Consider the following 26,226-nt stretch of genomic DNA (forward strand, 5'->3'; position numbering starts at 1 on the left):
GCCCTTCCAAGCAACTGGCGCCCAGTGTGGCCTGGCCTGACACAGCCTTGTGGTATCAAGGATCTTACAGGCAGCTCTACCATTGGGCCATATAAGTAGGAATTTCTGGGAGAAGGCACTATCTACTCTGAGTCCTGAGGTCTTAAAAAGACGCGGGCCTCTGCCGGCTGCTCAGTATAGCCTCCAGCCTAAACTTCCTGATTTCCCACTCAGACACACAGAAGCCTCTGTAACCCCGTTCTCCAGTGAAGCGGTTTCACTGTTGATTCTCAAACCTCTTCCTCCTGCCTGACCTGAAATTGGGACTTGCAAAGTATTCGTGAGCGTTTATTCAATATTAAGACAGCTAACACTTCTACAGTAACTTCCGTGTGCCAGGCACTGTTTTAAGCACATTACAAAACAACTTTGAGGCATTTTACAGATGAAGAAACAAAGGCACAGAGAGGTCAAGTAATTGCCCAAGGCCACACAGCTAGTGAATTTAGAGCCAAGGGTAAACAATGACTGCATAGACTCTCCTAGCAGCACAGACTTGTAGAACTATAAGGATCTTAGAAGTCACCTAGCCCATGCTTCTCACTTAAACGTAAAAGTGCGTATGAATCACCTGGGGATCTTGTAAAAGCAGATTCTCATTCAGCAAGTCTGGGGTGGCCCGGAGATTCTGTTTATCTTATGAGCTCCTGGGTGATATTGATTATGCTGGTCCAGGACCACAGTTTGAGTAGCAAGGCCTTGGCCTAAACTCCTCTGAAGTCAACTTTAGAAGGAAATTACAAAAACAGTGATGATCCTACATAAATCAGGGGCATCAGCTGAAGATAAGTTCACCTGTGATCTGGATCAGGCTGAGTGAATGTACAAACTGAGGTGGGTAAGATGGAAGCCTGTACCCAGAAAATGAGAACAAACTTCAACAAATAAAATGGCATTACTGGGAATTCCCTCAAAAGAAAACACTGGAGGAGGAAACACCAAGTGATCTCATAGAAAAAAAGCCATTAACCAGCTACAATGTGTGAGAGCAGAAAAGAATCTAGAGGTCAGAGTGGATCACATGCTAAAACACAGTTAGCAATGGAGTACATGACACTTAAAAATATATAGCCAAATCCTCAGCTTCACAAATAGTACATGATAACTGAAACATGATCAGAGGCAGCATAAGACAGATATTAGGCACATAGTAGACTCAAGCCAGGGGTGCCTCTCAGTTTCTTCATCTGTAACATGGGGATATGCCTACACCTCACAGTGTTGTTAGGAGGATTAAAAGAGTCAGGGGAGTCAGGGGAGCCTGGCACTCAGAATGGTGCTCGGCCTGGAGTAACCACTAAATATACGTTAGCCATCCTCACCTTCCCACTCTATATTGATTAGGGTAGGCCCTGTAAGCCTATATTATGTATTGCTGCCTCTATAGTTTTAGAGGAAAATGAGCAATGTAAATAAGATTTAGGGGAGAAAGAAAACAGGTTTGGAAAGAAGTCCCTCCAGGAAAGAGACGGGACTGAGGTTCCGGGCACCTTTCTGGTATCTAAACGCACAGCGATGTGAAGGTGTGAGCCTTAAAAATGATTCTGTCAATTCGAATAACATTGAATTACATGCCCTGAGGTTCCAGATAGATGATAAAAAATAGTTAACACATTTTAATTAACCTTTTTATTTTAAAATAAAACACAGATACAGAAAACCATACAAAACAAATAGAATATAGCTTAGTAAACTAATATAAAGTGAACACCGTTAAAACCATCACCTAGAGAAAGAAACAGAAATTTGCCAGACACCCAAAATACCGCCCCCCCAACCATGTTCTTCATCTTCATCACAGCCCGCCCTTCCTGGCATAAATGGATACCATGGTGTGTGTGACTCACTTCCTTGCATTTCCTTTTTTAATCCTTATTAATGCTCAAATTGTCCCATCCTTGTCTGTGAGAGCTGGGCTCCTGAGTCCCTTTGACATCACCCCGACAGTGTTTGCTGGCCTCTTTGCTCTCTGGTAAGATAAGCTATTCCACACTCATCTTGTGCATTTTCTGCCCCAGACTTGGAATGAGCCATTTCTCCAAGCTCTGGTTTCTTACCAGCGGAAATGGTATTTTCAGATCCGGGTGGTAGGAGTGTTCATTGCTCCTGGCTTGGTCATTGTTTCTCAACCTTTTTGGTGGATAGGGATATGAAGATAAAACACCTTATAAATTCATTCTGATAGCTCCTATTCAAACTCAAGGCTAAAGGGTTTCTAACTTCTATATCACATCAGTACCTCCCATCCACCACACAAAAATATTCTGGTTCTCAAGGACACAGGACTTGAGAGTATTAGAAATGCCATGATTACTCAATTGCCTTATAGTCAACACATTTTAAGGCCTGGGTAAATTAGCATACTTCCCCCTTTCCTTCTATACACAGAAGGCTAAAAGAAGATAATGTATAAATAAACACATGTCATGAATCACTTTGGAACACAGAACTTTCCCTGTGTTGCCCGGAACTGTACACGTGTCCCAGGAGCTCTGTGCAGTCACCAGGCTAGGCGCTGGAGCGGCCCAGAGGGAGGACAAGGTTAGCCAGAAAAAGAAAAATTTGCTTTCCTTCTTTCTTCTCTAGCCCAGCCCGCCACCTAGTGGAGATGCTGATGAGCAGGAAACAGCCCAAAGCAGGTCAGACAGGAAGTCAACTAGCTGACATTTACTTAGCACTTACCAGGACCCTCCCAAAATGGGTGCTGAAGGTAGAAAAATTCTCTGTGGCTTTAAGTGTAGCTGGAGAGAGTAGCGGCTGCCCAAATGAAAAGCACTTTACAAATCGTCACCAAGCAACATGCCAAATTTCAAAATCAGGAGAGGGAAGGCCCACAGAGTTTAGCAAAATGACTTAATTATAACTATTTTTAAAGAAATACCATTTTATTTCAATGGAACACATACTATATCCTAAGCCACAAATGCTCATATACATTTTAAAAATATTATGTCACAAGTGACATAATCAAAGCCATAGGCTTAAAAATCTTTTACATACAAAAAAATCAATCAATGGATCCAGAGAGGAAATCCTATATTCTTAAGCGTTCAATTTGATGTTAAGATTCATGTCAGTCACAAAATCTCAGATCTTTTTTAACATTTACCATGACTTTTAAATGTTTTATTCAATAATGTACAAGTTCCCTATTTCAAAGGCTTGAATTTAGATTTTACTCAGTTTTAAACTGAATTTGTAAGTGGTAAGGAGGAGAAGAGGCTAAGGAGAAGAAGAAAGCGGTAACCAAAATATGCATTATTAAGGAGATGAGTTTAACAGAAGCTTTTGTTTTTTGTGGACTTCTGGTGCTCAAATGGTATTAGGCATAATGCTTTGTTCATCCTATACATCTGTCCTTAGTTCGTGCAAGTCCTTCTCCATTTTATTATTTGTTTCATGACATAATGAGCCTGGGTATTTTTACACTTTTTTATGAAAAATTGAAACCATATTGTTTTTGCATCCACCACAACATGTCACCAGAAGAACTGACTACCACCTTTTTCTAAACCTCACAATGTAACTTACACAATTTCCCATGACATAAAAATAGAAGACTACAACGTCATTTTAATGGCTGCCTGGTACTTCTGTGTCCACCATGTGGACCATAATTTATTTAACCAATCCCCTTCACCCTCCATATTGTAGTATATTTGGATCTATCTTGTTTCCAGTGTTTTACTATGATCAATAATTGCTGAATAGAAATCTTTATGCTAGATTTAGCATATCCATCCAGGCTAGATTCCTGGAAATGGTACCAATGGGTGGAGAGAAAGGGAGTCTGAGTGGTAGTGACAAAGTTTCCCCCAGATAAGAAATTATCCTGGGAAGGTGTGGAGGTGGAAACAAGCAAGGAATTTATGGGCATATTTGTTTGGCTGAAGTAACATAACACCAGGCTGGTAAAAAACAGACACAAATTTGGAAATTTGTATTTGCAAAAATAAACAAGAGCGAATCACTTGCTGGCTCTTAAGAACTAAATGCTATTAGAGGAGAGTTCTTCCAGCGGATCAACTAGACGAGACATGAAGTAATTACAGTTTGATTTGGGGTGGTAACTGTGAAAACAACCTCAACTGATTAGCTAAAGAATATACAGTACTTGAATTTAAAGGGCAAAGAGGAGGGAAAGATCATCTTTTAAAATGATTCCAGATTTTCCAGGCTGGATAACCCCAAAATCACAGAACGCTAAGGTCTCAATAAATGTTATAGAGCACAGATAGTAAGTAATCTGGCAGTAAGAAACGGGTGACCGGCAGAACTGGCTACATAAGAAGTAGAGCCCAGATCAAGATGAAAATGCGGGGTGCTCGTTCAACACTTGAGAATTTCAAGGCGGCGATAGCACAACATTACACCAAGTACGGGTTCGACTGCACAGGTCGCATGCCCATGCAGCCGGGGCTGATGACCAGAGATGATAAGCTCCGGTCTAGCGGTCTAGAGATCAGGAGACGACACCCGAAGGACTGGCCACACCCTCGCCTTCCCGGGAAGAGTGAGTCCCAGACGGGGGGCCCAGGGGAACCGAGAGCCCTCCCTGCCCTCGGGGGCCTCTGGGAGGGGACAGCTCGGAGCACTTGTAAGGGAGGGCGGCCCCGGGGAGCGAGGTGCAGCTTGGACCCCGGGCCTTTGCACCCAGCACAGCGAGGTCACTGGGCGAGGATCCCGGGACGTGGCAAGTCCTGGCCTTGGACTCAGCCCGGTTACTCATAAACCGAGGAGGGGGTAGGAGGCGACGCGTGCCCTCCCCCAACCAGTGGCCAGGGGCGGAGAGGAATCGCGGGGACAGAAGGTCTAGGGAAGGTCTGCAAATCCCAGAGGGCCCGGGGAACGTCTAAGGGGAACTGCCAGAACTCGGGAGGCCGGTGGAGACCCGGGCTGTGTTAGGGAGCGTCTACAAAGACAGCGGAGGGAAGCCAGGGGTCATCTAAAAAGTTGCTAAAACGGTGAAGGGGAGGTCTAGACTGGGCGGTCCCCACAAGAACAAGGCTTCTGGCAGTTAAACCCGGAAGGGAGGGTGTGGAGGTCTAGGTCCCCATCTGTGACAGGAACACACCCCAAAGGCGCCGGGCACCCCTTGGGGCAGGTCCTACGGAAGCTGCAGCCTGTGAAAGCAGGAAGGATGGGAGGGAGGGGGGAGTCGGAATGACCCTTAGAGATCGTCTGAAAAGTGCGAAGCCAAATGAACTTTAGAGGCTGACGGCAAATTGTAGCCCTCGCTAACACAGCTCTCGGTAGAGAACCACCAACTTCTTTTGTAAGCCCCGCTGTCAGCAGTGAAGTCTAGTTCCGGGGTCTCTGATTCAGGAAGTAGCCAGTTCCCCACTTACTCCTAAGGAGCGAACGCCGCTCCACAGTCGCGCACTTTCTACTCCCTTTACACCCCTCACAAACTTTCTCCCGCCCACCTGCCAATCACCGTGCTCCTCTGTCCAGTTAGCGGGCCAAGGGGGCGGGGCCATCAGGGGCGTCGCGTGACGTCTAACAGTCCGCCGGCCGGGAAGCCGGGAGGTACGTGACGAAGGCGGCGCGTGACGGCGGAGCGGTTGGCCGACGCTGCGGCGGCAGTCGGCGTAAACAAGGCCTCGCGCCGCTGCGGGTCCTGCGACAGCTCCTGGCTGGTGGGTGGTCTCGCGCGGGGCGGTAACCGCCGGCTTCAGTGGGAGGTGCTTCTCGGCTTCCTCCCTGCCTCCCCCTGGGCGTACACACCCCCGGCACACCACGTGGGCGTGAGGCAAGGGAGGAGGGGGTGTTAGGCCGAATGCTAACCTCATTGGTTGTCTCTGCTGCCGGCTTTCGCAAGAGAGCGCTCTGATTGGTCGGTAAGGGGGGCGTCGGGGGTCTTTGAGTTCTAAGTCTTCTAATTGGCTAGATGAGATAAGCTAATGAGGCGCTTTCTTCCGCGAGGGGTTTTGATTGGTCGGCCAGAGAGGTTACCTGGGAATCCACCCCCCCGTCAGGGACTTTGATAGGTGAGTTTGAGGTAGAGAACTGAGAAATTCTTCTTCAAAGGATTCTCATTGGTGAGCTAGGGTAGCGCCCAGGCTTCACTCTTTCCTTTTTTGCTTGGCAGGATTGGGAAAGGTTTGTGTTCCCGAAGCCTTGGGAGTTGTCACAGACTGAAGAGAAGGTACCTCAGTCCCTAGAAAGGGTCGCCCTCCTAGAGAGAGCTACCGCCCTATCTCAGGACACCCTGGTATTTCTAGAGCAGGCTTTGCTTTCACCAAACCCAAGGAAGTGACAGGAGGAGTCCCTACGCAGAACCTAAGGATGCTGTGACCAGAAGATGGGATCACGGAACAGCAGCAGCGCAGGAACTGGGTCCGGAGACCCCTCCGACGGCTTGCCCCGAAGAGGGGCTGGCCTGCGTCGGAGTGAGGAAGAGGAAGAGGAGGATGAAGATGTGGATCTGGCCCAGGTACTGGCCTATCTCCTCCGCAGGTAACTTTCCCTCTGGTGTGTCGCCACCAGGCGCCACCACAGCCCCTTGATCCCAACTCCAGGCAGGGGAGTTACAGAGGATAGAGAATGGGATTAGCCCAGGACAGCTGTTCTGTTTGAGCAGAACGCTCATGGCACTCAGCACCATACCCAGTAAGAGCGGTTCTTGCCCAGAGAGGGTCACCAGGATGACTCGCTCTTGTGTTTGAGAGGACCGTTCAGGGGAGCCTCTCTAGCGATGACTACACAAATGTCATCTATTTTCCAAGTAAGTAAAAAAAAAGGGGAGGGGGGACCTGGTGGGAAAGGAGTGATGTAAAGGGTGAGAGAAAAGTTGGGAGGTGGGTGTTGAACTTTAGTGACGTTATCGACATGTGGTATGAGGCCATGTGGATTTACTTGAAAAACAAGTTTAAATTAATCTAACACTTGCCCTGTTCTTGAGGAAAGAATGCTTTGAGGGAAGTGACCACCAGGAATTGACTGGAGAAGGGTGCAGCTGCCTTTTTTTCTTAGCTCTGGCTCCTTGGGGAGAAGACAAGAGTGGGGATCCCTTCGGAATACTGTTTTCTGTGCTGGACTCCTCAGGCTGAGGCTCAGCAGGAAACGCTCTCACAATTTTTAGCTCTCTGGGAAGTCAATTTAGAAGGTCTGTCAACCTCCACGCAATATTGGGGTTCTCTACTCCTGCTGTAAGAGTGAGAATTAGTTTCCTACTGCATGTTATAGGAGACTGAAAATAATAGCCAACGTCTGGTCAGCCTCAAACCTCAAAGTGGGGACGGTATGAGGGTCTGAGTACCAGGTGGTCTAAGCTGGATAGCCATTGACCCTGAATTTGGTAGGTTTGGGGAAGGGATCCTCTCCTTTATCGTGGGGGTCTCTTCACAGAGGCCAAGTGAGGTTGGTGCAGGGAGGAGGTGCAGCAAATTTACAACTCATCCAGGCCCTCTCGGACTCGGAGGAAGAGCATGACAGTGCCTGGGATGGTCGTCTCGGGGACCGATACAACCCACCCGGTAAGAGGAATGGCAGACCGAGACCCTAACATCAGAAGACTTTCCTTAGAAAACCTCTTTTTTTAAAATTTTGGCAAAGAGCAATAGGTTAAGTTGAAAGAAGATGAGGTGATTCAGGGAATGAGGGAGTCCTTGCAGCCCCAGTAGATTAAGCCACATTGAGTGCACTTGGGGGCACAGTTCTGCTGACTGTCCTCTGGGGCTGGAAGACCTAAGATGAAACTTCTCCTTGGTACTCACAGTGGATGCAACCCCTGACACCCGGGAACTGGAATGCAATGAGATCAAGACGCAGGTGGAATTGGCCACAGGGCGGCTGGGGCTTAAGCGGGCAGCCCAGGAGCACAGCTTTCCTCAAATGCTGCACCAGGTAGGCCTCTCCTCCTCCAGTCAACCCGGCAGCAGGCCTGTCCAGGTAGCCAGAAGCTCTGTCAGCCCCAGAGAAGAGGGAAGTAAACTTTCCAAGGAAGCCTCAAGGTCTGGAGCTGGAGAGTTCTCAGCCAGCCTGCATCGGAGCTTGGTGGGACATACCACTGTGTGTGGTGTCCATTGCTGTAGCAAAGCAATATCTCTGGAGGAGGGGGCTTGGTGTGGCTGCTGTTTCTGCTAGCAATATTCCCCAATCCCTTCCTTTAGAGAGAACGGGGCCTCTGCCACCGGGGAAGCTTCTCCCTTGGAGAACAGTCTCGAGTGATGTCTCAGTGAGTATGGGGCTGCTGGAGAGATTCTAAGGGCCAGATAGGTCTTATCCCATAAATTTCAAGGGATAGTGTTAGAGGATCCTCAGGGATATTAACGTTAGTGAAATGGGGTTGAAACCTTGAGAGTAAATAAAGTAGAAAAGTATAGAAGTTGAGGGGCCGGCCCAGTGGCCGAGTGGTTAAGTTCGCGTGCTCCGCTTCAGCGGCCCAGGGTTTCGCCAGTTCGGATCCTGGGCGTGGACATGGCACCACTTATCAGGCCATGCTGACGTAGGGTCCCACATACCACAAGCAGAAGGACCTACAACTAGAATGTACAGTTGTGTACTGGGGGGCTTTGAGGAGAAGAAAAAAAAAGAGTTGGCTCAGATGTTAGCTCAGGTGCCAATCTTTAAAAAAAAAAAAAAGTATAGAAAGTGAGATGATGACAGAGTGAAAGAGAGGGGATTGTACCCAAAGCCAAAAGGGAAGAATGCGCTTGTCCTCACAACAGCTCTGTTAGGATTCTGCTCACTGGGACAGTCCTCATCCTGAGCTCCCTTCACCCTTGCTTTCTCTCTGCTTTCTCAGCTTCTTGCCCAATGATCTGGCCTTCACTGATACCTACTCTCAGAAGGCTTTCTGTGGCATCTACAGCAAAGATGGTCAAATCTTCATGTCTGCTTGCCAAGGTACCAGACCCTGGTCCTACAAACTTCCCTGGAACAAGGAACGTTCCTCCTGCCTGAGGCTAGAAAGCCCCAAACCCAGGGAGCTCAGACCCTGGCTTAGAGATGCTTAGCCAGAGTACAATTCACAGATGCACTGAGTGAGAGTGGTCTGATCTAGGGAGGATTGAGGAGGATGTTCCCTAATTCTGCCTGATCCCCATTTACACAGACCAGACAATCCGACTGTACGACTGCCGGTATGGCCGCTTTCATAAATTCAAGAGCATCAAGGCCCGGGATGTAGGCTGGAGCGTCCTGGATGTGGCTTTCACCCCTGATGGGAACCACTTCCTATACTCCAGCTGGTCTGATTACAGTGAGTATGCCCCAGCCTTCCAGTATCTTTCTAGCTGGGACCTGAGGTCTCCAGATGCCCGTCTCCTCTGAGCCAGGACTCCACGCCATCTCCTGGGAAGGTTACTTTCAGAGCTGACATCCTTGCCCTTTGTTCCATCTCCCTCCTGCAGCCCTGAAAGATTCTTGTTTCTCTTGCTTCTTTTAAGTTCATATCTGCAACATCTACGGGGAAGGAGACACACACACTGCCTTGGATCTAAGGTACTGGCTTCCCTTCCTGGTCAGACTCATCAGAAACTTCTCAGCGAAGGCTCTCCAGGAGCAAACCTCTTGAACTGAGACTCCTGCTTAAAGGGAAAAGTACACTGGTTGCCAGTTTCTCTGTGTGGATTCCTGGGAGGGAGCCACCCATCCTGTCAGCCCAAGGACCAGGGTAAAATTGATGGTTGCAGGATTATTTCTGGGTTCTCACTGAGATGATCCACATTCTGGCACGTGTTGGCAGGACTTCTTTCTCCCCTTAGAAGTGTGCCTTGCAACCCACGTCAGATTCTGTGTAGATTGTCAAAGGCTGGAGGAAAGTCCACTTAACCTGGCTTCTTCTTTGCTCTTTTCAGGCCAGATGAGCGTCGCTTTGCTGTCTTCTCCATTGCTGTCTCCTCCGATGGACGAGAAGTACTAGGAGGGTGAGTGTTCGGAGGACGTCTCCCCCCATTAGTGAGGTAGGAGTTCTCCCAGAGACCAGCTCTGCTGTAACAGAGTGGGCACAGGACACCCCTCCCCAGGCAGCTGGAGAACAACTAGCCCTGCTCCAAGGGCAAGGTTAACGACTTGTTTCACCTCTTGCTTACCATTTCTCCAGCATGAGATGGGAGGTCTCAACCCTCCTTGCAAACACAGCTAACTCTTCTCCCACCTCCTGTATAAGAAAAGACAAGCGCTTGCCCTGCAGCCAGTTTCTCAAGAGGGACTGGTCCAGAACGCACATAGCTTTGGTCCTCTCCAACCTGGCTCAGGGACCCTCTTTATCCCTTTCCTTTCAGGGCCAATGACGGCTGCCTGTATGTCTTTGATCGAGACCAGAACCGGCGCACCCTTCAGGTATTGCTCCTGAGACTTAGGGCCTCTGCCTCCTGGTCCTTGGCCTCGAAGAAGACCTAAAGGTATCCTGGCTTCCTTCTCCCCTAGATTGAGTCCCATGAGGATGATGTGAATGCAGTGGCCTTTGCTGACATAAGCTCTCAAATCCTGTTCTCTGGGGGTGATGATGCCATCTGCAAAGTGTGGGATCGACGTACCATGCGGGAAGATGACCCCAAGCCCGTGGGTGCACTGGCTGGACACCAGGATGGCATCACCTTCATTGACAGCAAGGTAGGCAGGGAGACAGGACTGCATAGCCAGGTTGCTAAGGTTCCTGTTGTCCTGGAGGGCATCAAAGGTGTGGGACCTTGCCAAGCTCCTTATCAGCCAAGGTTTGCAAGAGCTGGAGTTTAGGGAAAGGTCTTAAGCCAGGAAACATGAGACGCATCGGTACCCACCAGTTGCAGGGCAGGGCTTTCTGTAGAAGACATCTACTCCAGGACAGAATAGGAGGCCCAGCCAGTGCCCTGGGCAAAGAAGGGGAAACTTAGCCAGGGGTAGGATCTGTGGTAGAAAACTGATGGTGAGCTCGCCTGGATGAAGGAGGCAAGCACAGTCAGAGGCCTGGAGTTCTTACCCCTCAACTGGAGAACAGGAGCCGGACTGACAGACCCTGACTTCTGCAAACTCTGACGCTTCATTATCCATCTTGGGATTGACAGGGTGATGCCCGGTATCTCATCTCTAACTCCAAAGACCAGACCATCAAGCTCTGGGATATCCGACGCTTTTCCAGCCGGGAAGGCATGGAAGCCTCACGCCAGGCTGCCACACAGCAAAACTGGGACTACCGCTGGCAGCAGGTGCCCAAAAAAGGTGAGAGTGGAAGGTGGAACCTGAGGTCTGGAGAATGAAGAGTTTGGGGTGGTAGTTAAAATATTGAATGCCTGGCATGGACATGCAGATGTGGCTGTAGCCTGGAGCTGAGTCCTGGAACCCTCTCCCCACTCCCCCTTGCCAGGCATTAACTCTTTGTTTGCTGCACCATGGGAGAGCCAGGGGTCCCACAGCTGGGGACTGGGGATCACTCAGAACCAACCAATGCAAAAGTATTTCAGTATCTTAACAACCTGCAGAGCCCTGTTGGTGAATATCAGCTGACCGTTAGCTGGGGAAAGAGCCACCAGTTGGGGATTGGAAAGGCGATTGTCTGTGAGCATCGATCTTTGCTAAGGACTGGGGATACAGGAGAATCCAGACTCTGACCTAGGGCTCTCCCTTCATCCCTGCTCAGCCTGGCGGAAGCTGAAGCTCCCTGGGGACAGCTCCTTGATGACCTACAGGGGCCACGGGGTGCTGCACACCCTCATCCGCTGCCGATTCTCCCCCACTCACAGCACGGGCCAGCAGTTCATCTACAGTGGCTGCTCTACTGGCAAAGTGGTCGGTAAGGGTTGTGTCAGCACAGGGGCCTCGAGAAGGGCAGGAAGGTTTCTCTGGCCTTCCAGCTGTAACCCCACCAGTGACCACCTTGAAACACCCAGGGGCGACTACAAGTGGAATTTAATTTGGCTTGGAGTGGAGGAGGCTTACCCAGAGAAATAGAAAACATTCTGTCCATCAGCATTGTAAATTAAGAGAAGGAACATAGAATTCTCGTCAGTAAATATGATAGATTACCAAAAATATGCTTCGTTCTGTTTTTTAGCTAGTCAGGGAAAGAGACTGCAGAGATAAAAAGAAAGACCCAAAAAGACAGCAGCTAGTAGTAAAGGACAGACAGCCACTGAAGCAGGACAAATGCATGAAAAGAAACACAAACACAGCTACAGATATAAGGAGCCCAAGTCAGTGCCCTGCCTGCCGAGGCAGGCACTCAGACGGAGCCCCATCCATAAAGAGAGAAAGATGCAGCCCCGGCCAGATACGGAGCAGGAGCTTCACACACCTATGGAGACAGCCTGTTGTTCACTTTTGTGGTGCCTTCCATATCTTGTGGGCTTTTTAGAAAATTGCTGCTGGGTCTGGCCTGGTGGCACAGTAGTTAAATTCACACGTTCCACTTTGGTGGCCCACAGTTCGCTGGTTCAGATCCCAGGTGTGGACCTATGCACCACTGCCAGGCTGTGGCAGGTGTCCCACATATAAAGTAGAGGAAGATGGGCACAGATGTGAGCTCAGGGCCGGTCTTCCTCAGCAAAAAGAGGAGGATTGGCGGCAGATGTTAGCTCAGGGCTAATCTTAAAAAAAAAAAAAGAAAGAAAATTGCTGCTAAAAGCTTTAAAGCCACATGGCATTTTCTTAACTGTAGACCCTGTGAAATTTAGCTCAGGCTCAGAGATACCCAAACTCGGCTAGAGCATACCCTCAACCTGAGGTAGGGAAAAAGAAGAGAAACTGAGGAATGACACCATCCTCTGGTGTGGGCTTTGCTCCCTGGGAGAGTGGGACGTTGCCTAGGAGACACGGTGCTGTTCAGGGAGAGATGAGGGGTGGTTAGAAGCTCCTCTGGCAGCCCTTGTCCACTCTGGCCTTTCCTGGACAGTGTACGACCTCCTCAGCGGCCACATCGTGAAGAAGCTGACCAACCACAAGGCCTGCGTGCGTGATGTCAGTTGGCACCCCTTTGAGGAGAAGATTGTCAGCAGTTCGGTGAGGTTATGAGGGTTAGGGGGGTGACTGTGTGTCTGGGACTTGGACCTGGGAGGGGGCAGCACCCCCTGACTACTTGCCATCTTCTGCCCTGCAGTGGGATGGGAACCTGCGTCTGTGGCAGTACTGCCAGGCTGAGTACTTCCAGGATGACATGCCAGAGTCCGAGGAACGCCCCAGCACCCCTGCTCCAGTGCCCCACCCCTCTACAGCCTTTTCCTCGCCCCAATAGGCCTGACCTCCAGCCTCATACATGAGTGAGCCTCTTGACAAGCTCTCCGCCTCCTCCTTCCTTTCTCCCTTCTGGGGGATCTTCGGGAAATCACCGACATTGGATGGGGAGAAACAGAAGCCCAGGCTTCAGGGCCCCAGCAGAGCCCTGGAAGATCCTCCACGGGGGGCAGAGTGGTCTCAGGTGCTCACACCCAGTTGACTTGGGTCTCTATCTCTGGCCAGTTTCTGGCAGGACTGCCATTATCTGGGGTGTGGCCTTTGTCAGCAGGAGAACCGTCCTGTGTGTTTTTAATCATGTGTGGATGTTAAGTGTTAGCTCCTAGAGTAGATGCTTGGGGCCAGGTCTGAACTGAGCTGTCAGCCGGGCCCATTGCCCAGGACTTCACGTTGAGAATTAGACTGGCCAATCAGAGGGCCAGGCGTCCTGGCCTTTCTCCCAGAGGTCCCAATGGCTAGAGCTCTAGCCCTTTAGGGGAGGGTGGGATGGGTGAGGTGTGTCCTCGGCACCCTTCTGGGACGGGAATTGTGTCTTCTCTCTCCTACGTCTGGGTCTTTGGGGTAGGACAGGCTGTGGTGTGAGAGGCTCCGTGTGGCCCCACACAGGGCAGGCCCTCCCCTCCCAGCGTGTCCATCATGCTGGAGGCCAGCAGCTTCAAGGAGGGCTGTTGAAATAGGACTCCTTCGTCCTCTCAGCAGCTTTGGCTCCCTCAATAAACTCTCTGTGGGAACCGGCTCAGTATCTGTCTCTGTCTCCTTTTCTTTTTCCTGTCTGAGGTCTTTTATCCTCTCACCTCAAGGAAATAGTTTCAACAAAGCCTTCAGATATGCTCCTCTGTGGGAGAAAACATCCTTTTGATGCCCCAAGATGAAGGGGAACACCAAAATCATTTGTTAACTGAGATTTGCAACAGGCGGTCCCTGTCAACCTCAGAAACTTCCCAGCAAGTGGAAATCAAGATAGCAGGAAAAAAGCACATTTTAGATTAGAGCTCAGAATGCTCACATCGGGCCAGCCGGGTGGTGCAGCGGTTAAGTTCACTCATTCCGCTTCTCGGCGGCCCAGGGTTCGCCAGTGCAGATCCCGGGTGCGGACATGACACTGCTTGGCAAAAGCCATGCTGTGGCAGGCATCCCACGTATAAAGTAGAGGAAGATGGGCATGGATGTTAGCTCAGGGCCAGTCTTCCTCAGCAAAAAGAGGAGGATTGGCAGTAGTTAGCTCAGGGCTACTCTTGCTCAAAAAAAAAAAAACTCGCATCAGCTCTGCTGTGGGGCCAGCCCTGGTGCTGGTCCAGTCTTCCAGAAGAAGTAGCCTAGAGCCAGAGAGAACCTGGTGGGCACTGACGCCCGGCCCCGTCTGCCACTTCACACTCAGGACTTCCTCCCCCCTCACAGCCACCCTCTGACCAGGTGAGGAAGTGGAGATGTGCAGAGGTCAGGCAGCGCGCAGACAGACCGATGGTGTGGTCAAGAGGGGAGCCGGGCTTCACAGCCACCTCTGATCTGTCTTTCCCCGTGACACCTCATTCTCTCTAAGGCAATTTTCAAACCGGATACTCACTTCTGGGGGTTCTCAAAGACATAGCAAGGGGTAATGGGGGTACCTATTTCACCGCAAAACAGGATACAAGAATAAATTGTCCAGATGCCCAGCCTCCATGTGTTCTCTCCTCCAGTTGATCTGCCTGGTGTGAAACTGTCATGCCAGGTCTCCTCCCCCCGCCCCCCGGCCCTTTTCACTCCCCTCTACCGCTTCACCCCAGAGATGCCACCCATCTCACCCAGACCCGTATTACCTCCAGGGCGTCAGAGTTAGAGGCAAATTAAAATTATTAGTATCCTCAAAGCCTCATTTAATCAAGGCCCCAAGAACCATCCGTTCTCATTAAGATACGTCTCCAATACAATTTTAGTTTATTATTAATTATCAAAACGTGTGTAATGTTTGTTGCACTAATAATACATTTTGTACTACTTACAATATTATGAAAATTCAATTCAGAAGAAAAAATTTTTAACTTTTAGGGCGTTATGGTCACAGGGAATGTTTAAAAATTGTTTCAAATTATATACTTTTTTTTTTCAGAGAAGTGTGATCAATAAAAGACTTTCAGGCATAAAAACATATTAGGATAAATTCTGTAGGGGAAGTAGAATAGAAATATAATTTCTGACTATTAAGGTCTTGTCACATGTTTTTTAAATGGATAATAGGTATATAATCACTGTAGTGTTTAGATTCCATTGGATATATTTAAAAAGTGATATAAATAGCTTTATTTTTGAATGTGAGTATGTACAATACACTGGAAATTATGTCCTTTGCAACTATTTAAAATTACAATGAAAATGTGTCTTGTCAACGTAAAAATGTGTGAGGGGTTCTGTTGGTCTTCATGCATAAGGTCCCTGAGCAGGATCTATGCCAAGGTTTGAGCTTTAGGATCTGCAAGGAACCCGATGGACTAATCCATCTCGATCAGTTTGCAGATGAGGGCCCCGGAGACCAAGGAGGGTTAGTTTATTTTCCCAGTGCCATACAGTTGGGCCTAGAACCCAGGTGTCCTTGCTTGCTCATTCCTTTCGCTACTTCCTGGACCTCCACTGTGCCCTGAAGTCCCACCACCAGTTTTGAAGAATGGGGAAGGAAGACAAAAGGGATCTCAAGACAGTTACTGAATAGCAGGGATATCCCTGGGGTAGGTTACTCTCCCCTCTGTGGCTCCAGCCCCAGTGGCCAGGCTGGGAGGCCAAGTCTTTTGTGCAGCTGAGGCCCAGGATAATTGATTGGATGTCACAACCTAAGGTCCATGGACTCCAGCCTGGGGGTTTTCCTTCTAGGGTCTCCTCCGCCCCCTCTCACCTGGGAGTAAACCTGATCTTTGGGGTTCTGAGAGTCCAGCCTGGGCCACCACCGTCTCATACAGTACACCTCCCCTGGGACACTTGAATTTCATCTATTGGCCATCATAATAAATATACCAAGGAATGGTCCCCCTTTAGATTTGATGTCTTGTGCATTGCACAACCACCACGGTTTACACAGCACTCCTGGGGCCAAACTAACCCCTCAGACCAGACAGGAGCTGGGGCTGGGCCAAGTCCCTGGGGTCACCGTGCACTAAAGTGGCTAACCCTGCTGATATGCCTCCCAGGCCTGAGTTGGACACAGTGCCATGCACAGCCATCTGCAGTGGTGGGCTCTCATGCTCAGAACTCAGGAGACAGGCTGGACCACACCAGTGATGAGGCAGACACAGATTTTTTTAATGACTACCAAGGTTTGGTTAGTTTTATCTTCCCGACCCCTGATTTCCCTGTGGAGCAAACACACAGTAAAGTTGGGGTGTGGTGGGGGTGACTGACCAAACAGAGGCAGACCCAAGCAGGCTGTGGACAAAGACAGCCCTGAACAGCAGGCCTGGCCCTGAAACATGAACTAGAACATGGTTGGAGCTGGGGACACAGACCTAAGAGGGTCAAGGGTACACAGGACTAACAAGAAAGGACACAGGCTGCTGTCAGGACACATACCCGAAGCTAGGACCCTGCTGAGTGGCAGCCCTCTGCCCTGGCCCCTCACTGCCCCCCGCCCCTCTCCCCCGCCTGCCAGCTGCCAACAGAACTCTGCTCTGTGTCTGCCACACCTGTCACTGCCTGTCCTTGTCCAGGGGGTGCCCCATCAGCCCCTCCTCAGCCACCCAGCAGAGCAAGCAGTTAGTGGGGAGGGGAGGGAACATGGAGTGGGGGCCGGTGGTGGGGGCAGGGCCGGGGGCCGGGGCCCGAATCCGGGCAGTACTGGGCTGCCTGGTCAAGGTGCTGCTCTGGGTGGCCTCTGCGTTGCTGTACTTTGGAAGTGAACAAGCTGCTCGCCTCCTGGGCAGCCCCTGCTTGCGGCGCCTCTACCACGCCTGGTTGGCAGCAGTGGTCATCTTTGGGCCCCTTCTGCAGTTCCACGTCAACCCTCGGACTATCTTCGCCAGCCACGGCAACTTCTTCAACATGTGAGTCCACTCGAGGCTATGGGCACCAGCTCCCTGCGCTCTGGGAGCCTAGCTCCCTCCTGCAGCCTTCTGTCCTCCTGCCAGTCCGGACACTAAAAATAGGCTAGGAGGTTGAGGAGAAGGTCGGAGGAGGGGGAGGGGAACAATCATGGGGGTACAGGGGAAGGCAGGAGCAGAGCTGAAGAGGAAATGTGGCCCCTAGAAGGCTGAATGGCCTCTAAGAAGATGGCAAAGTTTAAGTGGATGGGGAGGTGGGAGGGCGGCAGGGCAGGGTAAGAGGGCACAGGAAACAGAGAACCAGTAATGATATGCAGGACTGGGGACACAGCCGCGATGGGAACACAGATCAGGGACACGGGGCTAAGAGGTCTCAGTAGCTTCCCCTCTTCTCTGCCCACAGAAAGTTTGTGAACTCAGCGTGGGGCTGGACATGCACCTTCCTGGGGGGCTTCGTGTTGCTGGTAGTTTTCCTGGCTACAAGGCGTGTAGCAGTGACTGCCCGGCACCTGAGCCGGCTGGTGGTGGGGGCAGCTGTGTGGCGGGGGGCCGGCCGGGCCTTCCTGCTCATTGAGGACCTGACGGGCTCCTGTTTCGAGCCTCTGCCCCAGGGCCTGCTGCTCCACGAGCTGCCCGACCGCCGCAGCTGCCTGGCGGCCGGCCACCAGTGGCGGGGCTACACCGTTTCCTCCCACACCTTCCTGCTCACCTTCTGCTGCCTGCTCATGGCCGAGGAAGCGGCAGTGTTTGCCAAGTACCTGGCCCACGGGCTGCCCGCCGGCGCGCCCCTGCGCCTCGTCTTCCTACTCAACGTGCTGCTGCTGGGCCTCTGGAACTTCTTGCTGCTCTGTACTGTCATCTATTTCCACCAGTATACTCACAAGGTGGTGGGTGCCGCCGTGGGCACCTTTGCCTGGTACCTCACCTACGGCAGCTGGTATCACCAGCCCTGGTCTCCAGGGAGCCCGGGCCACGGGCTCTTCCCTCACCCACACTCCAGCCGCAAGCACAACTGAAAGAAATAAAAACACATCAGGCCTGGCTCTGGCTCCTCTCATCATTCAGCTGGGGGGACCTAGAAAGGGTGGGATTGTTAGAAGGGTCTGGTGGTCCCAGGGAGGCTCCTCAGCCATTCCTTGCTTTCATCTACCTTGAATGTCCTGCCTTATGCTGGATCTCCATCCCTCCTGCTGTCCTTTCAGCCTCCTAGGCCCTGCACACTTCGAGCTATCTGGGGCTCTGATGTCAAGGAACGGTGCTGCCAGGGCAGATAACAGTGCCCTTAGGTAGGGGCAGCATTCCGGCTGATCAGGGGCTCCATCTCCAGCCTGGTTGATTCATTCTTCCTGCCTCCTCCACTGAACTCCATCCTCTGCCTTCCTCAGGGGCTGCCTATCTGGGCACCCTACTCAGGGACCCTTCCATCCCTGTCTTCCCCGTAGGGGGTCCAAGTGTGCTCCTTTATTTAACAGATGTTTATTGAGCCAAGCATAGTTCCACGCCTTGTGAACAAGAAAGACAAGGTTTCTGCTGTTTAGGGGCTTATGGCTTAATGGGGGAGGCAGATGATAAACACAAATAATAGCAAATTCTAGTATTGTGCTTACTATGTGCCAAGCACTGTTCTAAGTGTCAGTAAGTTCTTCATATAAGTTAACAGATTTAGCCCTCACAACAACACCACTATGAGGTAGGTTTGGTAGTATTCCCATTCTACACTTGTGAATACTAAGCCCCAGAGGTTAAGTAACTTGTTCACAGCTAGTTAATATCAGAGCCAGGACTATAAACCCAGGCAAAATGGGTCCCTTGTCTCTGCTCTAACCAGAGGCCAGCAAACTACAGCCCTCCTGTGGCCAGTTGTCGTATGACCTGAGAGCTAAGAATGGTTTTTGTATTTTTAATGATTGAAAAAATCAAAGAAGAATGATATTTCATGACACATGAAAATTACACGACATTCAAATTCCAGGGTCCATAAATAAAGTTTTATTGGAACCTAGACACACTTATTCATTTAGGCATAGCTGTTTGCCCGCTGCAACGGTAGAGTCAAATAGCAGCTACAGACACCATATGGCCCACAAAGCCTAAAATAAAACATCTGGCCTTTCACAGAAAAAGTTTGCCAACCTCTGGTCTAACCCACACTCTCCTCAAAAAATAAACTGACCAATCTGAGAGAGATAAGTGTTGTGAAGGTACTAAACATGCTGCTTTGTAATAGAGACACTTGGGGGGAGGTACTTTATAAAGGATGATGGAGAGAGTTCTCTCTGAAGAGGTGACATTTCCGCTGAGAACCGAATGGCAACGTGAGGCAGGGGAAGGGTGTGTCAGGCAAAGTGATCAACAAGGGCAAAGACCCTGAGGTAGGAATGAACTAGCGACACTGACCGGGTTCGAAACAAATGGTAAGCCCAGGTATTTGCAAGTGTAATAAAGAGGAGAAAGCAGTGGAAAGTGAAGTTGAAGGGGACCAGGTGCCGGGCAGGCCAGGCAGGCCTTATGCGCCAGGAGAGCCCTTTAGATTTCACTCTAAGGTCAACAGGAAGTCGAGAAAGTTTTAAGCAAGAGAAAGGCATAATCCCGTCGCTGTGTGGAGTGGCTTATGGAGGAGTGGAGTCCACACGGGTCAGCAGGGAGCTGACTAGGACCTCGGTTGCGGTGGAGCCAGCGTCTGAATGTCACTGCATGGGCCAGACGATGCCCGGGGAGCCAAAGGTCCACAACGGCAGGGCTAGGGAAGGGAGGCCAGGTCTTGCTCTATCTCTGAGGAAAGATGGAAGAGAGCCAGATAAGGCTTATCGCTGTCCCAGACAGAGCAGGGGAAGACAAGAGGCCGTGAGGAGTCAGGAGGCAGGGCGGTGGGAAGCGGGGAGGTGGGAAGCGGGGCGTGGGGAGGTGAGGAGGAGAAGGAAGGCGACGAAGGGGGAGGCCGGACGGGCGGAGGCAGTAGGGAGGCTGGAACGGGGAAGTGGGACGGGGAGGCGGGGCTTCGAGAGCGAGTCGGGGAGGGGAAGGGGGAGGTGGCCGAGCGCTGGAAACGCGCCTCTCCGGCTCTAGGGGGAGCCCCGTCTCGGCCGCCCGCCGGGCCTCTCTTCTCCGCCTGTCCCCGCCTCCCCTAGCAGCTCCACTACCAGTCCGCAGGAAGGCCGTGCGGGGAGCCGGCACTGCTTTCGCTTTCCCTTCCCTGTGCCCGCTCCCTTCGCGCGCGGCGCCAGGCCCCCGGCCGCGGCCATGGCCACGCTCAGGGTCCAGCCCGAAGCCCAAGCCAAGGTGAGCGCTGCGGGGTCCAGGATGGGCCCAGTGGGGAGGCGTGGCCCCGAAAGCCTGGAAACATCCGCCACCCGGCTCCCCAGCCCCCGACTCTAATCACTGTCGGTCATCGGAGCCCACGTGAGCCTCGGTGCCTGGAGCACCTGAGCCCCGGGGAGACCGTCGAGGTCCGCCTGCAGGGGGAGGCGAGGCGGCCGAGGCTCAGCGGGGTGAGGTGAAGCGGAGAGCAGGCATGGAGGGGAAGTCCGCTGGCGCGGGGCCCGGGCCACACACAGACGGGCTGCGGGACCTGCCCTGCCACCTCGTGGCCTTTCCCACTGGGTGGGCCCTGGGACCCACTCCACAGGCCACTGCGTCCCTGCCCCAGTCGCAGAGGCTCTCCTACAGCCCTCCTCACACAGCCCAGGAGACCCGAGGGATCTCTTCTCACTTGAACCACTCGCGCTTCACTGCCAGGAATGTGCTCATCTCCCAAATCCAGCCCTACTAGGATCCACTCCACCCTCCCCAACCCCACGGGATCCACTCCACCCTTCCCCAGGTCAGGCCCTAAATAAACTGGCCATAAAGTAAGGTGTCTGAAGGGCTGCGTGTGTCCCACAGGTGGATGTGTTCCGTGAGGACCTGTGTTCCAAGGTAAGACCTGTGCCATCAGACCCCACCCCTACGCAACTCCCACTGCTAGCCCTTCCTTGCTTCCTGCCTTCCTGGGAAGGGCATTCCATTCTGACCCCCATCTTCCCCCACCCCCACCTCACGCATAGACAGAGAACCTGCTGGGGAGCTATTTCCCCAAGAAGATTTCTGAGTTGGATGCATTTTTAAAGGTACTGGGGCAGGGCAGGGAACTAGAGAGTAGAGGCCAAGGGGAGAGTCTGGGGGGCCATGAAGTGAGGAGGTGAGAGGGATGCCCTTGCCTCCAGCCCTCCTCCCAACCTGCATGCACCAGGAGCCAGTTCTCAATGAAGCCAACCTGAGCAATCTGAAGGCCCCCTTGGACATCCCAGTGCCTGATCCAGTCAAGGAGAAAGAGAAGGAGGAGCGGAAGAAACAGCAGGAGGCAAGCTGGGAAGAGCTGGGAGGAGGGACCCAAGCATGGGGAAAATCAGCCTTAGGCCTGACTCCCAAGGACTCCTCTCTCCCTGCAGAAGGAAGACAAGGATGAAAAGAAGAAAGGGGACGATGAAGACAAAGGTACCCCTGTGGTGGGAAGGGACTTGAGTCTCACCTCCCAGGAGCTCCTCCCTAAGACTTCTCTTCCCTGCCCCTTACACAGTCCTAGCCATGTGACTGACCCATTGTCCACTCCCTAGGCCCTCCCTGTGGCCCAGTGAACTGCAATGAGAAGATTGTAGTCCTTCTGCAGCGCCTAAAGCCTGAGATCAAGGATGTCATTGAGCAGCTCAACCTGGTGAGCCCTCCCACTTCCACCCCAGGCTTCAGGCCAAACCCTTTGTCCTCCTTAGTCTCTGCCAGTTAGGGCATGGCATGTGGTAGGTCTTAACAGAGAGGGCACAGCCAGGGAAGCCAGAATTCCAGGCCCTGGGGCTCAGGATGGACCTGGCATACCTCTACCCACTGTGGGCAAGGAAGCAAAGGAACTTGGGAATTGCGTTGGCGGCTGATGTGGCTTTGATGCCATTCTCTTCTCCCAGGTCACCACCTGGTTGCAGCTGCAGATACCTCGGATTGAGGATGGGAACAATTTCGGAGTGGCTGTCCAGGTAAGAGCGCAGCCCCACTCCTCTGCCTCCTTTCCTCTAATCCATGCTGCTTTCCACTTTCCCCCTTGCATTCTTTCTCCAGGAGAAGGTGTTTGAGCTGATGACCGCCCTTCACACCAAGCTGGAAGGCTTCCACACGCAAATCTCCAAGTGAGTGACGACCCACCTGCACCCGCATGCACACTCTGCTTTCAGCTTGGACAGAGGCCTGGGCTCCCTCCTTCTTTTCCTCTCTACACCTGTCTACTTCCCACAGGTATTTCTCTGAGCGAGGCGATGCTGTGACCAAAGCAGCCAAGCAGCCCCACGTGGTAGGTGAGGCCCAGGTCAGGGTGCGTAGGGGGAAGGACACATTTGAAGTAGGCTTGACCCGGGTCTCCTGCAGGGTGATTATCGGCAGCTGGTGCACGAGCTGGATGAGGCAGAGTACCGGGACATCCGGCTGATGGTCATGGAGATCCGCAATGCTTATGTGAGGAGGCGAGGGCAGGGGTGGGCAGGAGCAGCTTCCCCAGGCCACCCACTCCCTGACCCTGCAGGCTGGGGGTGAAGGGTGTCAAAACTCGACCTCTCACAAGGCTAGAGATGGGGCACAGAGCCACTGGGGGCCAGCAGCTGACCCCCACTCCTCCCTGGCTCTGTAGGCTGTGTTATATGACATCATCCTGAAGAACTTTGAGAAGCTCAAGAAGCCCAGGGGAGAAACAAAGGGAATGATCTATTGAGAGCCTCCTCTCATTCTGCGATGGCTCCAGAAGAGACCTTTCCGCCATTTACAGGGGACTCCAGACCTTCCCCCACCTTCTGCCTGTTGGGGGTTCTCCCTCACCTTGCCTCGCAGGCACAATAAATATCATCATACCGTTGCCCATCAGCCCAAGTCTCTTTATTGGAGCCTGACCACCCACCCCGGCCCTGGCTCAGGTATTTCCATTGGTGGGACCAACCCATTGAGTGATTTGAGTGTTGAGCTGCTGGTTGGTCCAGTCCTGTCGGATGTCGTCGAGGTGGCAGTCAAAGTCCACAAGGTGCTGGTAGGCCCGGCCGTCCAGTAGTGCTCCCACCATGTGCCGTGACTCTTCCCAGTCCCTCCACATCACTCTGAAATAATAACCCCCATGGAGGTCAAACTCAGCAGGCAGTGGGGCCAGACACTTGGCAGATGTTAGGGTCTAGAGAAGGACCCTTGGGGCAGAACCAAGGACAGGAGGCCCAGGAGCTGTGGGCTTCCAAGAAGAGCTGGGAAGAGTGGGGCACTCACAAGTTCTTGTCCTTGGGGACCCAGCGGAGCCCGTGGTTCTCCAGGACGATGACTGGGGGGACATGAGGCTGAGGCACCAGTTTCTGATTATCCAACTGTGTGGACAAGGAAGGGCAGGTGAGGGTTTCAAGGATCCCCCTTCCTACTTTCTCTCCAACTCCCCACCCTGAAACCCAAGCCTCACCATAATAAGTACTGCATCAGGGAAGAATTCTGCAATCCGCCCAGCGATTTTCAAGGCCAGGGGCCCAGGGCTGTGTAAAGGGAAGATCAGAGAAGTGAGGAGCTGACTGTGGGCAACCCTGTGCATTTGAGCTGGGCCTCCTAGGTCTCACAGACGTGGGCACAGTGATGGCCTTTCCCTGTAGCTGGCCTGGGGGGGTCAGGCCTGCTTGATGCTTCATGCACGACAGCTTGGTGCTTGAGTGCTGTGAGGAACAGGTGCTCAGATGCTGATGATGAGAGTGGAAATCAAAAGTGGTCTTTTGGGAGTGTAATTTGGCATAACCAAACTGCATACTATACATATGCTGACCCAGAAATTCCACTTACAAAGAATTTACTGTAATAATAGGACAATGTCTGTAATAACAAAAAATAGGAAACAACCTCAATGTTTAATGTAAGGCATTAAATAAATCATGGTGCCTCCATATTTGTACTATATAGCTATACACTATATCCTATAGGGTAAGGTAGATCTTGCTTTAGAGATGGAAAGATGTCAGATATTAAGTGAGGAGAGAAAAACAAATTACACAACAGTATGTATAATTTGATCCAGAAACATGATTAATACGTAAGTAGAAAACTTTTTCTATACACAGAAAAAGAAATTTCCTTTTTTAAAGTTGCTAGTTGGGCTTCCTCTGTGTTCTTTCAACACCTGGGGAGCACCTCAGTTAAAGCAGGTGTCAGCCTGTTCCTATTGATACACAGTTATCCTCCCCACCCCCACGTCAGCTCCTCCAGGAAGCTCCTCTATATTTCTTTATCTTTCCTCACTCCAATACCCAGCCTAGTGTCTGGTGGACAGGCCTTGCTCCTAAGCATTTGATGAAGACAGATGGAAAGACTGACCAAGAGGGGTTCTCTTGACCGCCCCCCCCCCCCCCAAAACCCATTACCGTTAGACTTCTGCTTCTGGCTACCCCACTCACCTCTGGTCGTCCAGAGCTGCATTGGCATGGTAGTACCCAGCCACTACCAGCCCGGCCTGCGCGCCCCACACATCCACCTGCCGTGGGAAAGGGCCATCAGTATCGAAATCGTGCCGCCCGCCCTGTGGGTGCGCACTGCTGCCAAGAAGCCGGGGATGGGCTTGGGCTAGGGGTGTTAGGGGATCGCGGCGGTCTGTGGGCATCCAGCGGCGGCACCTGGTTGAGGGCGACCTCCAGCATGACGGACAGGGCCAGGTGGCTATGGAACAGGGGCACACAGTCGGTGAGGCACAGGCATTCTTCCGACCGCTGCGCCGGCGCCAGCAACAGCCCGTTGACCGCGGCGTGCGGATACCGGGCGGCATGCAGACACATCTTCACGTAGGCCCGGGCCGAGATCTCCACCTCCCCCATGGCGAGAGGAGCCCCAGCTCGCGTCCGCAAAGTTCCCTCTAGCGCCCCGGCGCCCTCCTTGGCCTTCCCCGTGCCCCCTCCCTTAGGTTCGGCAGTGAGGCTGACTCGGCTCGAAGGCAGCCCGCCGGCTCCGGGCGACCTCGGCCCCGACGCCCGGCCCCCACCTGGCCCGGCACGCCGGCGGTCCAGATTGCATGCTGCGGCGCCGAGCCCCGCCTCCGCCCGCCCCCAGCAGGCGGCCGCAGACCCGCGCCTGTCTGCGGGACCCAGAGCCTGCCGCTCCAAGCCAGACCGGCTTCTGGAGTCCCGCCCACGTGGTGATCTTTGATAGGCTTAGAGGTTCTGCTTTTGCCCAATCACCGGCCGCGTGCAGACCTGGCCCCAGCGAATTGGAAAGAACCCACAACTGTAAACTAAAGAGAACTGCCCGCACCCTGATTGGCTAGGCAGCCCGACTCCGGCTCTGGATTGCAGGATGGCTTCGTCTGTTCCCCGTGCCGCCCGCCCCCACCCCGCAGAGCCAGCGGGCGAAGCGCGCCCTGCGTCGTGTGTCCGGGAGCGGAGGCTCTTGGAGCGTGGGCGCGCAGCAGACCGCCTTGCTTCTGCTATGGAGTGAGTGGATTTGTACTCTAGACCGGCTCTGTCACTTACTAATGAGCTTTGCGACTACAGGGTATATGACCCTTAATGTAGTATCTGCAGAAATAAAGACGGCAATTGGCTGAAGGAGGGGAAAAAAGAACAAAAGGAGAAATTTACATGTAATTTCCTTCACCATAATGCCTTGGGAGCTCCCGGCACCCCCCACCCCCACTCCCCGACCCCCAGCCCTTGAGGAGGCCAACCATTCACCCTTAATTCTCCCACGAAACCTCATTCTCCCTCCAGGCTTGCTTTCAGCTGATGAGGGTTGCTCCTTCACTCCTTCACCTCAGCCACAGAGTTTTCCCTTTGTCCAAAGCCTGATTATTCCTATAAAGTCTCTGCCCAAATGCCACCTCTTCCAGGAAGCACTTATGAGACCCCCAGGATGGAAATAATCTTGTGAAATTCCCAAATACGGGTTATCTGCATGGCTGTCACGGCATGTAAGCGTTTCCACCCTGTTCTTTAAGATGACTTCTTAAGAACAGGATGGGCGTCTGATTCATCTTTGTCTTCCTGGCACCCCTTCCCTGTCCCACCACTGCATT

At 52.3% G+C, this 26,226-nt stretch overlaps 4 protein-coding genes across 48 annotated transcripts; 3 read left to right on the plus strand and 1 right to left on the minus strand.

Moving 5' to 3' along the window:
* The first annotated feature begins 2,511 nt into the window (after nucleotides 1–2,511).
* On the plus strand, nucleotides 2,512–13,930 carry DCAF11 (DDB1 and CUL4 associated factor 11). 45 transcript variants are annotated; one of them, XM_070627181.1, is made up of 18 exons: nucleotides 2,512–2,580; nucleotides 4,436–4,552; nucleotides 5,965–6,029; nucleotides 6,131–6,187; nucleotides 6,269–6,498; nucleotides 7,390–7,517; nucleotides 7,760–7,887; nucleotides 8,154–8,218; nucleotides 8,789–8,889; nucleotides 9,098–9,244; nucleotides 9,432–9,486; nucleotides 9,843–9,911; nucleotides 10,269–10,326; nucleotides 10,414–10,599; nucleotides 11,031–11,184; nucleotides 11,603–11,755; nucleotides 12,854–12,960; nucleotides 13,058–13,930. In XM_070627181.1, the coding sequence occupies exons 5-18, from the start codon at nucleotides 6,344–6,346 to the stop codon at nucleotides 13,190–13,192; spliced, it is 1,641 nt and encodes a 546-aa protein (XP_070483282.1). In that variant the 5' UTR covers nucleotides 2,512–2,580; nucleotides 4,436–4,552; nucleotides 5,965–6,029; nucleotides 6,131–6,187; nucleotides 6,269–6,343; the 3' UTR covers nucleotides 13,193–13,930. The 45 variants fall into 45 exon arrangements, with proteins under 45 accessions (XP_070483282.1, XP_070483324.1, XP_070483214.1 ...); XM_070627223.1 differs by having other exon boundaries at nucleotides 2,514–2,580; nucleotides 6,292–6,498; XM_070627098.1 differs by having other exon boundaries at nucleotides 2,524–2,580; nucleotides 6,264–6,498.
* A 2,788-nt stretch (nucleotides 13,931–16,718) lies between these two features.
* Nucleotides 16,719–18,236, plus strand: FITM1 (fat storage inducing transmembrane protein 1). The gene is made up of 2 exons (XM_008539530.2): nucleotides 16,719–17,198; nucleotides 17,599–18,236. The coding sequence occupies exons 1-2, from the start codon at nucleotides 16,933–16,935 to the stop codon at nucleotides 18,209–18,211; spliced, it is 879 nt and encodes a 292-aa protein (XP_008537752.2). The 5' UTR covers nucleotides 16,719–16,932; the 3' UTR covers nucleotides 18,212–18,236.
* A 1,835-nt stretch (nucleotides 18,237–20,071) lies between these two features.
* On the plus strand, nucleotides 20,072–23,064 carry PSME1 (proteasome activator subunit 1). Its single transcript, XM_008539533.2, has 11 exons — nucleotides 20,072–20,474; nucleotides 21,078–21,110; nucleotides 21,239–21,301; nucleotides 21,424–21,534; nucleotides 21,623–21,668; nucleotides 21,788–21,885; nucleotides 22,130–22,198; nucleotides 22,281–22,348; nucleotides 22,455–22,509; nucleotides 22,584–22,670; nucleotides 22,843–23,064. The coding sequence occupies exons 1-11, from the start codon at nucleotides 20,436–20,438 to the stop codon at nucleotides 22,921–22,923; spliced, it is 750 nt and encodes a 249-aa protein (XP_008537755.1). The 5' UTR covers nucleotides 20,072–20,435; the 3' UTR covers nucleotides 22,924–23,064.
* On the minus strand, nucleotides 23,063–25,191 carry EMC9 (ER membrane protein complex subunit 9). The gene is made up of 5 exons (XM_008539532.2): nucleotides 24,836–25,191; nucleotides 24,620–24,696; nucleotides 23,644–23,713; nucleotides 23,460–23,554; nucleotides 23,063–23,299 (listed from the first exon to the last, which is right to left on the minus strand). The coding sequence occupies exons 1-5, from the start codon at nucleotides 25,031–25,033 to the stop codon at nucleotides 23,119–23,121; spliced, it is 621 nt and encodes a 206-aa protein (XP_008537754.1). The 5' UTR covers nucleotides 25,034–25,191; the 3' UTR covers nucleotides 23,063–23,118.
* Between the last annotated feature and the right edge of the window lie 1,035 nt (nucleotides 25,192–26,226).

Source organism: Equus przewalskii, chromosome 1 (assembly GCF_037783145.1).
Source record: "Equus przewalskii isolate Varuska chromosome 1, EquPr2, whole genome shotgun sequence".
NCBI classification, from domain to species: domain Eukaryota; kingdom Metazoa; phylum Chordata; class Mammalia; order Perissodactyla; family Equidae; genus Equus; species Equus przewalskii.